Source organism: Clytia hemisphaerica, unplaced genomic scaffold, assembly GCF_902728285.1.
Source record: "Clytia hemisphaerica strain Z4C2 unplaced genomic scaffold, Clytia hemisphaerica genome assembly, whole genome shotgun sequence".
NCBI lineage: Eukaryota > Metazoa > Cnidaria > Hydrozoa > Leptothecata > Clytiidae > Clytia > Clytia hemisphaerica.
In genome coordinates this window covers 1618879-1633299 of record NW_027103551.1, presented here as the reverse complement: position 1 = coordinate 1633299, position 14421 = coordinate 1618879, and the positions used below count along the sequence as shown (strand labels likewise).

The 14421-nt window shown below is 35.0% G+C and overlaps 1 protein-coding gene across 1 annotated transcript; it reads left to right on the top strand.

The window, feature by feature from the left end:
- The first annotated feature begins 6438 nt into the window (after window positions 1–6438).
- Window positions 6439–10869, top strand: LOC136800236 (uncharacterized). The gene is made up of 4 exons (XM_067056856.1): window positions 6439–6728; window positions 6942–7085; window positions 8808–9026; window positions 9330–10869. The coding sequence occupies exons 1-4, from the start codon at window positions 6590–6592 to the stop codon at window positions 10709–10711; spliced, it is 1884 nt and encodes a 627-aa protein (XP_066912957.1). The 5' UTR covers window positions 6439–6589; the 3' UTR covers window positions 10712–10869.
- The last annotated feature ends 3552 nt before the right edge of the window (window positions 10870–14421 follow it).

The window sequence follows — 14421 nt, the reverse complement described above, 5'->3', positions numbered from 1 at the left end:
GTAACACTAACCAACCAGGCAGGAACTCTGCTCAAAAGTACCCAACAAAATAACCTTTTTGAAAAAAATTTGACACTATTTTAAGAATAATAACATATCATAATAATCAATAATTCTGACACTTTTAATATCTCACGATAACCTAACACAGGTTTTCAAGCCGTACCAAAAATTTTTTTGGTACGGTTTGAAAACTATTTTTAGGTTATCGTGAGAATAAACAGCGTTTCCTGGTTAGTTTAAAGAAACTCCAAAGATTATCCCTCTCATCACTCTCAATGTCATTACTGCCAGGCTGCTGTCTGACAGTCCGACCCTCTTCAACAGACTCACTGCTACAAAAAACAACCTGTCCTGACTGTCAGCATGTAACGTACCAGCCAAGCACAGGAAAATTACACGTACACATAGAAAATTAAATGGAAAACTTACAGAAAAGTACTTACTTTTAATAGTTAAGATGTCATATGTTGAATAACTAAAACTCCAACCTCAAAACAATGACACATTGGTGCATAATTATTATTATAAGTGTATTATTATAATTAAGTATTTCAGTCTGTCGAATGAAAAATGTAACATCTGTCATGTACAAATTTAATTTGTGAAAAATTGAAATTTGCAGAATTTAGTGCTGTGATAAGATAGCTCTGATAGAAAATCCAGAGTTTATATGGTGACAGAAAAGTTTTTGGGTACACGTATTCATGATTTTAGAAAAATGCAGTATTTTTGTCATGAGAAGAGAATTATTGTAAATTCTGACCTTTTTCTATAGACTGTGGCTATGTGCTGAAGAATTTTCTTGTCACACCAAAAATGCTGAAAAATTAACCTTACACTTTAAGATTTATGGCTAAATTTTTTTTGGAGTTTTCTTGCCACACTAATTTTACAATTTAATATAATTATTTAAATTAAAGTTACCTATTTGAGAAATTTTTGTTGTCAAACTGAGAATTCTGAATTTTCAACGTAATATAAATTCTGACAAATTTTCATCTACGTACAACTATAATTTTGGGGAAATCCCACTTGTTCGACAGTATACTTGTCCGACGGTACATTTGTTCGACCGGTTGTTTGACAGTTATTAGTTCGACACCCATTTGCTCGACTGCATGGTTGTTCGACGACCACTTGTTCGACACTCTTCTCTCAAACAACTGGTCTGTTGAACAACTATATAGATTGTCGAACAAGTGGATTGTCAATCAACTGGGTTGTCGATCATTTTGGCACCCATTTGTTCCACAACCCACTTGTTCGACATTCAATTTGACAAGAATTTGTTGAACAAGTAAGCTGTGGAAAAAATGGGTTGTTGAACATGTGACATATACTTATCACCCATTTTTCTGTAAATTGTAAGTATGTGTACTATAAAATTAACTTCACACTTAAAGATTTATGGCTGAATGAAAAAAATGAGTTTTCTTGCCACACTAATCTGGCAATTTAAAAATATGTACCTAAATGTTTAAAGTTATAGTAGGTATGTGTACAGTACGTTTGAGAAATTTTTGTTGCCAAACTGAGAATTCTTAATTTTCTCCATAAATTCTGCTAAATTTCCCTCTACGTAAGTATATATAAGTTTTGGAAAAAATACTAGAATTGAGTAAAACATAAGCATGGCGAAAAAATTTAATCATTTTTAGATGTAAGAAGACTTTTAATATTTCATAATTTGAAAGAAAATATTTTTTGGAGAAATTTGTCAGTGCCGCTTTACCATAACTTTATTTCTACTCAAAACTGTGTAATTTTATCATAGGGATAGATACAGTACAGTACGTATTAAACTCAAAACAAAGGGATAACCAGGTAGATATTCACAAGTTTGTAGCACTTCCAATACACACGACATTGTGTCAGTGTCGTGTAGTAGTCTCTGGTAGTCCAACAACCATATATTTTTGATAAAGAACCTTTGACTTGTAAGTCCTGGAAAATTAAAACGTCTTATGTGTTTGAATGTCAGTAAATAATTGTTAGCTACTGTACCTGGGTTATCCCTTTGATTACCACCTGCAAACCTAGGAAAAAGAAAGCTGAAACGAAAACAAAACTCACAGTCCATAGTGTTTGCAATCTGAATACTCCATTCCTAAAATTGAATGAGTTATGAATAGGAAAAGATAACAAGTCAACAAGTTCTGATAACTGATGTTACAAGGTTTTCCATCTTCTCTTGCCTCTCAAATCGAAACAAAAAACAATCAAAAATGAGCCAAAGAATTTTGCATGCAGAGAACCATGAAGAAAAGCCACATATACACAAAGAAGAGACTCATCAATAAGAAACAAGAAACAAAACAAAATCTTTTCAAATAAAAATTTCCACTAGAAGTCAGCCATTATTTTTTCCAATCACTCCCTCCTCAAAAATCAAAACAACACGATCTGCGACTTTGACGGAAGTTTTCATTTCTCATTTCACGAATTTATCAAAGTTCATTCATTTCTACAACGCCGAAATCTGGCGTTGTAAGATTGGGGCTTCAGCTTAGCCGTTTTTTCCTTCCTGGGGTTTCGCTCCAGTCGGGCTTTCAGCCCTCGCCGCCGACAAAATTTCTTCCTACGCTTACCTAACTCCTACGCTCACTTTTCCCGCGTGATACCGTTCCAGCCCGACTGGCGTGCCAGTCTAGCCTGAACACCAAAGCAGCAGGGCTATCTAATATCTTTAAAATTGGATACCAATATTGTCCCCCAATAAATACATTTTAAAACAACGAAAAACCCGTTTAATTAGTGGGCAATCTTGGCTTATCCTAATTATGTCCGCTAATTGTTACTTTGACAAAGAAATGCGAGACAACCAAGGTTTAATAAGAACAAAAAGTGTGACTACAAAATAAGTCTCTTTTAAATTGTTGAATTTCCTACACGTTCTTTTTATAAGAACATCCAAAATTTTTCAATACTTCGGATGTTCTTAACTTTTTCATTTTTAAGCCTAAAAATGTTCTTAACATTTTCTTATTTTCACCATTCTTTGATCATTTTTGTCCATTTTTCTAAGGGGTTTCTTCAAAATATCTTTTCTAAAGGCATGTTCCAGCTGAAAATAGCGATCTGTTCTAAGAAAAACAGGAAATTTGTCTACCTAGAAATTATTGATCTGTTCTTACATAAAAATCTGCCACCTGGAAATTTTCGATCAGTTCTAAGCAAAAATTATGGCCAATCTTTTCCCTAAAATATATGCTTCCCAATTTTGGTCCAGTAGGGAAAATATTATCTGTTCTAAACCTTGACCGCTGCCGGCTTTGGTCATCGATTTGATCTGTTCTATAAGTTTTCCAGCTGGAAATTTGTTATCTGTTCTAATAAGTTCCGCATCGTAAGCACTCGCTCCTTTCTGATCTGTTCTAAAGGTTTCCAGCTGGAAATTAGGGATCTGTTCTAACATTGAAAATATTTCCAGCTGGCAAATAAGAACAGATATTTTACAGGAAATCCGATTTTATGATCTGTTCTATTCCTTTCTCAGAAAATAGTATATGTTCTATTGGCTTTAGCTTTGCTTGGCCGGATAAACACGATCTGTTCTGAGTAGAAAATTGGTACTCTGGAAATTGGGGTATCTGTTCTAAAAATAAAAAAATCCTTCCAGCTGGCAAATAAGAACAGGTATTTACAAATTTTTCGTCGGTGGCTGCTTCTGCATGTTCTTAACTTGCTCTTAACATTTCGGCCATCGAAGTCTTATGTTCTTCTATAGTTTGTTCTTGTAAAAAATGCTGACAAGAAATCAAAATAAGATGCTTCTCCTTTTACATAGGTATGAGAATTCATCTATAATACACCTGATAATGAGATTTTTATAGCCTAGAGGTATTATGAGATCAAAAAACATGTCCTGCCTTTCTATACACTGTTTTAAATCTTAATAAGAACAAAATAAAACACCTCTTCCTATTTTGTAACTACCATTGATGTGTAACCCTTTTGATGACAAAATAATGTGGAAAAAAGCGGTAAACTTCTACAACACAACATCAGAACCTAGAGGAACAATGAAAAAATCGCCAACTTATGTCAAATATTAAGATAGTTTTAAGAGGCCCCCCCAGCGGACCCAAAATTCACGCCATCACGCCAATTTTTTTCCAATTTCACGCCATCACGCCTGAAAAATTTGATTTTCACGATCACGCCAATTTTTCTCGATTTCACGCCATTACGCCTAGAAAATTTAGTTTTCACACTCATATTCTCTGGATAAATTCAGTTTTTGACCACGTTTAGACCCATTGGTATGGATAAAATGCCTTTATATAAACTTAACTTTTGCCCACAAATAGGTGTGTGTTTGGTCGTCAATCAGTTTTTTGGCATTCTCGTACGAAGTCAAGATTATATCATTTTTCCTATCGGAAGCACCCGAAAAATCTGGAAGGAATTTGACCTCTGTTTTTCTATTTTTAGTAATACACAGGGGTCAAATTCCAGTTTTTCCAGGTGTTTCGGATAGGAAAAATGCATGACGTAATCTTGACTTATGGATATCAAAAATTGTTTGACAACTGGTGGGTCACATCAAAGGGCCCCGGCTTGAGGGCTGAGGTATATTGGAGTAAATTGACAAAGCCCACCATGGATCGGCAACGGAGAAAATTTTTGAATTTTGAAGGGTTCAAAGTGCTATTTTAGGACCCATTTCAATTCAATTTGAAAAATAATTCATGTAAAAATAATGGAAATCTTTTAAAAGTACAAGCAGCTGTTTTGGTAAAAACATGAGGGGCCATGCCCCCTCTGGTCCCCCGTTGACGGGCCCCATGAGCATCAATTGTGAATGAGCATGAATAGTTTTCAAAAGGGGAACGAGGAGGCGCAACCATGGTTTGCGCCGACGAGAGAGATTTTCAATTTTCAACCCTCTCATAGCATTCAACTTTATTTTGAAGACTAGCTAGCAACTGCTAAAGACAATTGGAAAATGGCAATTGAATAAAACTGTTTGCACCGTTTCTTTTATATTTTAAAATGAGATCTATAGGAGGCCGCAACTAACAGTTGGGGCCGACCAAGAAAATTTTGAAATTTAAACCCTCTAAATTGGCTAAAATGGACATAGAATTACGATTTAAATAATAAATATGATTTTCACGATCACGCTGAACTGCGAATTTCACGCCATCACGCCTAAAAAAACTCGATTTCACGATCACGCCAGCACTTCATTTTCACGCCATCACGCCGTTTTTTTCAAAATTTCACGCCATCACGCCACGAAAAACCCTCCATCACGCCATCACGCCAACCGCTGGGGGGGCCTCTTTTAAGTGCTTAGGGAAAGTAAAGGTTTGACCATAGAGGTATAAAGAAAACAGGAGTTGAATGTGTCGGTAATTGGTCGTTAAAGTCTTTTGATTTCTTTTATAAAATGTATCAAAAGAAATTCTAAGCTCGCCCGATGAAATAAGACTTTTTAGTAGAACTCAAGTTTGCTCTGAACATTCTAATAATCAGTATTGAAGATTCTAGCCTTTTAATATACGAAAATTAGATAAAACTTCGTCCACGAAACAAATTTATGTTCCATTTCGCTATCCGTTCAATTTTGTTTTGAAAAGATATTTTCTCAAGCCAGAAAATGAAAAGTTCTTTATAAGCACACACGATTTCAGACTCAATTTGTAGACATAAAGTCGCTGGAGAATTTTGGAGGAAAGTATCAAGCAATAGAGTTCACCTGAAAGAAAACATTGATCGAAAAATCTTATCATTTGATGAAGGATTGCCAAGTTTACAGGCCTTTTTTTAGTCCAAATATTTTCTTACACTGATGTCAGAAACAATGAATCTCGTCTCATCTAATTTCTAAAGCTTAAATGAGCCAATAAGATTTAACCTATGGATAAAAGAGCTCATTAAAAATGCACGATATATGAGATTATGAGCATGCATACATCGTAACTTTTTTAATCGTAGGGCGAGCTTGGTTACAATAGCATACTTCTCCTGTCTTTCTTTATACCTCCATGGTTTGACACAGCTGCATTTATGAAGGCAAGATATTTAACTTATATTAATTCTAGTATTATTGATTATTTTTGCATAGTTATTGATGGTCATTAATGTCTATTTATTTCATCATTTTAATACAACCCACATAAGAACATTAACGTCTTAATCCTATGAGAGAGTATAAAAGACGATATTAAACTCTTTTTACTGAACAGGATAGGTGGTATCGTAAGATTACAGATTAGGAAAAAATAAAGCTCTGTGGGAGAGAGAATAACAAATTCAATCAAATACAAAAATGAATCTACACATTCTTCCTCGTAGAGACTTTAGTAGTGTAGGAGTACAAGACACCTCCTCCGGGAATTAAAATAGATCCTATACAATTGTGGTGAAGCAGGGTGAAGTAATACCAAGATAATCATATGGAGATCTTGTATAAAAGTTTAGAAAAATAACAACAGCTCACACAAACGATCTTGATATAAGCTGGTGAAACAGCTAAACATTCGACTCTGGTTGACTGCTAGAACTTGCAAAAGGAATCTAGCTCTTGTTCAGTTTAGCTGAGAATTGTAGACTTCTTAACAGCCCCGGTTGCATAAGCATGGGTTTGTTGAAGGTCTGTTTGACGTTCTGTTTGGTCATTGCTGTAGTCGTTGAAAACAGAAGAATCACGAAGTTGGAACGAATTGAAAATGTTTTGAAAAGAACGAATCGTATTCTTGACGATTTGAACAGAGAAGGTATGGGTGTTTCATGTTTTTAAGTTGTTTTCACTTCCCAACCAAAGTGCAATGCTTCAGATCACAGACTGTAGTACACCGGTGATTGAGTTGCAGTAATGAGCCTGAATGATCCATGTCCAACTATAAAATTAATTAAATCTCTATGGTTTAGTGCTCAAAAGTTCCATGCTTTTCACCTTTAAAATCACTTATGCATTTTTAACTTTTTAGTTGTCATTAGCAGTGACGAAGAATCTTGTGAGGATAAACAGTCGAAATGTGGAGACTGGAAAGAGAGAGATGGAGATGAGTGGGAAGAGAATTGTGCAACCAAGCCATACCTTCAGTCACATTGCAAAAAGTCTTGTAACTTCTGTAAGTTAAAATCCTGTCTCAAGTAAAAATGTAATGTAGAAAATGAAAGCTAATGTGGGTAGAGAAACTCTCTTTCAATGGGTAATTCAAGTTTTATCGCCTTGTGACCTCTATGAGTAGAACTCAGAAGAGTCCTTAGATATGAGTAATAGAACAACTATTCTACCAGCACTACACTCTATTCTAAAGGGTTGCAACGAATGTGATGATCTGACTGGTCTGTTTCTTCTGTCGATTCATTCAAAACCTTCTTGATGAAGTCAGGCCAAATAACAACAAAATAAGTCCTAGAAATACTTCTTTAAAACAGGGGGGACGCAGTTACTACAAGACAGTATGACACTTACTACCGTGGTGGTACTGTATTCAGAAGTTTTGAAAACAGTTACTACATAGTGTAGTAACTGCTGTTTGGGGGTGGTGCCAAACACTAAAACTAGCACTTTTGGTGTAGTAAGTGCTTATATTTTAATTCTTTTTAAAGAACTTCCAAAATTTTTCACAAAAAATGAATTTTTTTGTGAAAAAATTCTTTGTTAAAAAAATATTTTTGTTATAAATGGACAAAAATTTTTTTTTCTCAGACCCAACTTTGAAATAATGCTTTCCCTAATTATCATTAAAATGTTCTCAACAGCTGTTAACCAAGTAAATTAAAAGAAAATCTAGCACAAAAATGGCTTTAGGTCTAAAAATAATCGCAATTTAGGGTAATTTCGAGCATGTTTTTGATGATATCACTCAAAAACAGGGGTGGTACCTGGAAATCTTTTCTGAAAACAGTTACTACCAAGGTGTAGTAACTGCAAAGGGTGGTGGTCCTGAAAAAAAGTGTTGAAAAAGCACTCACTACACATCATGTCTTGTAGTAGCTGCGTGCCCCCCTGTTTAAAATGTGGATTTTAATCAAATACACAAATAACATGATGCGTTGCTACTCTTGTCTCCCGAATAGACGTCCCCCCGCTAATTGTTAAGAGAAAAAAATCCATCCCCCCGCTCTTATTAAGACCCCCTCCGGCAAATAAAATTCGAATAATTCAATATTTTATTATAGTGTAGATAGACCTTAAACTTGTTAAAATTTTCCTTTTTGTTAGTATTGCCGGTTCATATTTTACGTGCTCTTTTTTTGTTAAACTTTCTTTTTTGTTGTTGAAATCGATATCAGTTAAAAAAAATTCTGTCTTAAAATTACCCCCCCCTCTTATTCCATCCCCCGCTTATTAGAAAAATTAAGAACAGCCGAATTTACTGGCTCTTATATAAAATAGTATTGGAAGTTGGGTCGAAGACATTTATTTTTCTTTCCACGAACAGTTAATAATTTCAGAACAAACCAACTTTTTCGAAATTCTTCCTTTTCCTTGGAGTTAAAGTTAAGTGAAGGAGAATTTTGTTGGAAAAAGTTATCTTTCGATTAAGGAACTTACGTTTGAAAAGAAATAATATTATTATTCATAGCTTTCCTTCAATTACAGGAAAAAGGAAATACCTTCGACGGGGAAAAGTGACAAAATTTTGGCCAAGTGACGAATATTTTTTCCCCGACGAAGTTTTCTCCGATAAGGTATTATAGAAAAACAAGAACCGATCAGGCTAAAAAACTGATCATCAGACAATCTGAAGTCATGAAGAAGTGCTTATTCTTTCGCTTTTTCGACCTGTAGTTTTAGGTTAACTTATGTATTGAAAATCACTTAATAATTACACAATTTTAAGGTGACAGCGGATCCGGTGGAGTAACTGAAGAGCCGCCAGTCACCGTAGCACCACCAAAGACCGAAGCACCGCCACCCACAGAAACACCCGAATGTGCCGATGTCAAGCCGCAAGCATGCGCAGAAGCCAAAGAGAAAGAAACAAATCCTGTCAAATGGGAAAGAAGATGTAATAAAGGAAAATTTCTATTGGACAATTGCAAGAAGACATGCGGACACTGTATGTGAAATACTCCATTTCTTTCCATTTCTGGTTTTGTCGTCAGAGTTATTCTTGCTTCTTTCTACCTTAATGTATATTGGGTTTTTGTTATAGATTGTCATAGTTTGTATTTTCTTCAGTGCATACAACTTCACTATATTCCATATCTGATTTGTTCGAGTTAGTCTTGTTTTTTTATAACGAGTGAAGTTCTGAATAAAAATTAACCGTTTATTTTACATGATAATAAAAGAGTAGATGACTTTTGCTGGTTTTATAATAAATGTTGTAATCTATAATCTTCTATAATGAATATTTTAGGTGATGGAGGCTCAGGTGGGTCTGGCCAAACTTCTGAAGCACCTGTTAAAACCACCGAAGCCCCTGTTAAACCCACCGAAGCCCCTGTCAAAACAACCGTAGCCCCTGTCAAAACAACCGAAGCCCCTGTCAAAACTACCGAAGCCCCTGTCAAAACTACCGAAATCCCTACCGAAAAGACGGAAGAACCTGCTGGATCTGGTAGTGGTATTGATAGCTTGATTGAAGAATGTACAAGTGATAACAAAGAACATTGCGAATGTGGTGAGGCACCATTCGAAACATACGTCTTCAAAATTGATACTCAAACAAGATGTTTTACTGTGTATCGGCCAGAGGGTTTTGAAGGTAAACCAGTACCAGTTGTTATTACAAGTCAGTGTTATGGCAAAGATAGATTGATGAGTATTGGAATGACGAATACAGGGACTGGTGATAACGTTGCAGCTGCTCGGTATGGATTTGCTCGGATCGGATTATCAACTCCAGATGGTGGTTGGACCTTTGGTAATAATGGGATTGTCAATGATACTGTACGAATGCCTTGCTCCGAAGATGACAGCAAAGACATTGCTTATGTCAATAAGGTTTTCGAATATATCGACAGTCATCCTGATAAATTTGATGTCAACCGAATCTACACTGAAGGATTCTCTCAAAACTCCATGTTCTCAGCTTATATTGGATTCTGCCATTCTGACAGGGTCACTGGTATCTGGCAAGGTGGCAGTGGACTTGCGTTTAAATCGGACGACGGAATCAATCTCCCTGGAAAGCAAGCCAAATGCTCTGCTATCTCGTATGCTGAGGATGGCAGAAACTGTATCGAATGCACCGACTGCAAATACTGGCCTATCTATCCATGCTATCAACCAAAGAAGCCAATGATTGACTGCATTGCTGACTATAACAACGATTACATTGCATCATCGAGATCCAACTCTGAAACAGAATCGACCACATTGAATATGTACAACGTTGCCAAAGATGAAGGACACGATGCTCGAATGTTGAGATTCAAACCATCAGATGATGGCACCATCGCTGGTGGTCACAAGAATCCACGAAATACAGTTTACTGGCAAATGGGATGTTGGGGAATGACCGAGAAATGTTCCTCAGAATGTGAAACCTCTTTCAAGACATGCGTCAATGGCAAAGATGTGTCGAAAGCTGAAAACCGTGTAAACTCGTTTGAAGCTTGTATTGAGAAAGATACCTTCAAAGATCTTTCTGGTTGTGATTCAACTTGCTCACCTACATTCGAGATGCTAAAACAAAGCGAAGTGCCGTACAAAGCGGAATTTGCTTACGGAAAATTTGGTGGCAATGATGAAAGCGGATTAGCAAAACCAAGCACAAGTCAGTGTACCGCCGAGTGAAAATTGACCGCCACAAATATAGAAAAAAAGCACTATGATAAAACACTATATGTAATGTTTTGCAATTTCACATTTTATAAGCAATTAGTCATTTCATTTATCATTTGTAAATCGAAAGAAGAGATTGTAGAAGAAATTTAGCACATGCTTGCATAGTACACTCTATTCAACTCTTATTTTACAAGATTGGTCGCCTCTAAGAAAATCTAAATCACTTGATCTAGATCTTCTGATGTAAGAGATTAATTTCCATAGTGCGAGATAAAGGAATTTTATAGATTTTAATGAGAATCGCATTTCACGGAACACAACTAAAAACCACGAAAACTCTTTCCGCGAAAATTATTTAAGGCAAAAATGAAAATCAGTTGACAAAAGAAAAAATATATACCTCAGATTTTGACTGGATTAGTTTGATTCCAAGTTCACAAAACCAATGGATTGTGTTTGAAAGCCAACAAATGCATCTTTGTTAATAATCGATAGATGATATTTCAAAACTATTTATTATTTTTCTTAAAGTATTTCTGTAAAAAGAATGAAAATCATATCAAAAAATATTTCATCCCAAGGTTGTTTTATACAAGTTTATATTTGACGATATTTGCGGAAATTGACACTGCGTAGAATTCGTGAGAAAAATTGGCAGGATGTTTTTGAGATGAGGAATTAGGCTAAAAATCTTTACCCCTATCCATCCTCGTCAGGACCACCCTCAAAACAGCCTGAAAAGTCGAGAGGTGCCTATGAACATTTGTGAAAAACCCTGCCTTAAACGTTTTGTTTTTAAATAACAGTAATATAGTTTGCTTACTCATCATATTTTTGCTTATATTAGCATAATATAACAATAGCCAGACACTGTCCTGATATGAAATATGTGTCTGATATGAAATGGGAACACTTATGTAAAAATAAAACCTTTAATAAAATTGTGTGTTTTTCTCGAGTAACTGGTCCATTAATTAGTACTCCAGGGGAATAAGGCGGGTTCGTGGAGGTAAAAATTCTTGCAATGTTACAAATCATTTTCATAAGCTCATTTTGGGCTCAAACGAAGCGTATAACTAAGTAGAATAAGATTCAGTCTAGGCAGATATTTTTTTATTTTGAAATTTTGCGTAATTCACAAAAATCCTCAATTTTGCGATAATTTGATGACGTCATAAAAATTGAAATTGTAATAACTTTTGATAGAATCATCAAAATAATTTCATGCATTTCAATGCAAATTTTCAAAATATTTCAAAAGATTTTTAAAACCTTGATGACGTCAGCATATTTTAAGGATTTCAGTTTTTTGGCCGTAAAGTGATGACGTCATCAAATTTCAATAAAATTTTTTTTTAATCTTGAAACATTATTAAAATGTATCTTTGGTCAAAATTTGAAATTATTTTGACGATTCTATCAAAAGTTATTGGAATTTCAAAATTTCTACATAAAAAAACATCTGCCTAGACTGAATCTTATTCTACTTAGTCATACGCTTCGTTTGAGCCCAAAATAAGCTTATGAAAATGATTTGTAACGTTGCAAGCATTTTGACCCCGCCTTAATCCCCTGGAGTATCTATTCTGTCTCTTTTAAGTCTTCAGTAAATATGATAAAATCTATAATATGTAATAAGAAGCAAGGTCAAAATGTATAATAAAAAGCTCTATACCAATAAAAAATTCTACAAAAAAAAGCACACATCATAAAAATAAATATTATATATCCGATACCTAAAATAATACAAACAAATGGCTCAAAAATAGAATTAAATGTTGCGTTAGCATGTTTTAAAAATTGTCTAAAAAGTGGAAAGTATAAACCGTGAAGTTAATTGTACGGAAGTTCATTATTAAGAATAATTGAGATACAAAGAGACACCCCTGTTTCAGTGCCCCAGTGGAATCTTTTTTCTCAGTGGGGATGAAAATTTCTATCGAAATTCCAATGGGGATAGAAAATCTACATATTGTTTCCAGCTCAAAAATTTCAGTGGGGATGGTTTTGGAGTCCAATTTTTTTCCATTCAATTTTCAATGGGGATAGAATCAAAGGGCAATTTCCCAGTGGGGTTGAAAATGTAGGGAATTTTTCACCGGGGACGATTTTTTGGCCTATTTTTCCACCGGGGCGGGGGTCCACCGGGTCTGTGACACAGGGGTACAAAGAGGTCTTTATACCATTAGTAGGGGGAATTTTGTTCGATTTTTTGGAATCGCTTGACTGTTTTGTTAGAAGCACTTGTTATACATTTTTGGAAAGCTAAGGGGTAGGGGAATCGAAATTAATATGTTTCCAATTTTTTTTCGGACACTTTGGTGTGATTTTCGAACAAATATGACGGTCTCAGGCAAAAATCATAGGGTTAAAAATTAATGAAAATTTTAGCTCGAGAAAACGGAGACCTGTTGTATATTTTTGGAAAGCTCTCAAAAAATTAGGATTAGAGATATATTGCAAGTATAGGTGATTTCAGTACCTAACTCGAAATATTGAGCTTCAAAAAGCGCAAAAATGGACAAAATAGCTGTTTCTGGCTGAAAAACACGGTTTTCAAGGGTTAATATCTCGAGTTAGGTACAGAAATCACCTACACTTGCAATATATCTCTAATCTTATTTTTTGAGAGCTTTCCAAAAATATACAACAGGTCTCCGTTTTCTCGAGCTAAAATTTTCATTAATTTTTAACACTATGATTTTTGCCTGAGACCGTCATATTTGTCCGAAAATCACACCAAAGTGTCCGAAAAAAAATTGGAAACATAGTAATTTCGATTCCGCTACCCCTTAGCTTTCCAAAAATGTATAACAAGTGCTTCTAACAAAACAGTCGAGCGATTTTACAAAATGCCCTCTACTACATCAGCGATACCTCATAAACACCCCTGAGCTTGCCAAATTTCTTGTTAACCACTGGGACCTCTTTAGGAACGTCTCTCACGTATATGGACTTTCAAAAATAGTATCCTTCAAAAACAATTTTCTCCTGATTTTAGCCTGAATCTGCCTGAATTTAGGATTATGAGACTAAGCAAATTTTTAGAGAAAATAAAAAAAACCTCAAGCATTAAGTCCCTTAAACATTTCACGGGATAACAAGACTTTTTAATTTAATCTTTACCTACCGATTCATTTTGTTAACTTAACCTTTTGAACCCGAATGCCGTACATATACGTCCTTGAGACGTTCCGAATGCCGTACATATACGCAATTTGATAGGCATGTCTTTCTCGCGCAATATCTTTAATTGGCTTGCTTTCTGATCGTTGAAAAATAAAGAAAAAGAAAGTAGAGAGTCTAAGCTTTCCGTTGATATATAATGATGTAATGTTATGATCACGGTGTGAGTCAGCACTTTTCAAATAAAAACACTGATTCAAGATGGCAGACGGAAAAACACTGATTTTGGAGAAAAGTGAACAATGTTTGAAAAGCCCTTGTGACCAGTAGAATTGTTTTTGGATGCTAATTTTTGGTATATGGCTTCATGAGTAAGTATATATTGATAAAATAGATTTAATAATTAACTTTCCCCCACTATTTTTTGCATAGAAAGTGAAAAATGCCAAAAAAGTGACATTGTCGAAAAATGAGGAAAAAAGCATTGGTGTATGTAAAGCTACCATTTAAGTTAGAATACTTTAATTGAACTTGTACCCAACCTAAAAGCTGCAAAACTTAATTAGCTTTTCAGGGATAGTTTACTTTTTGCC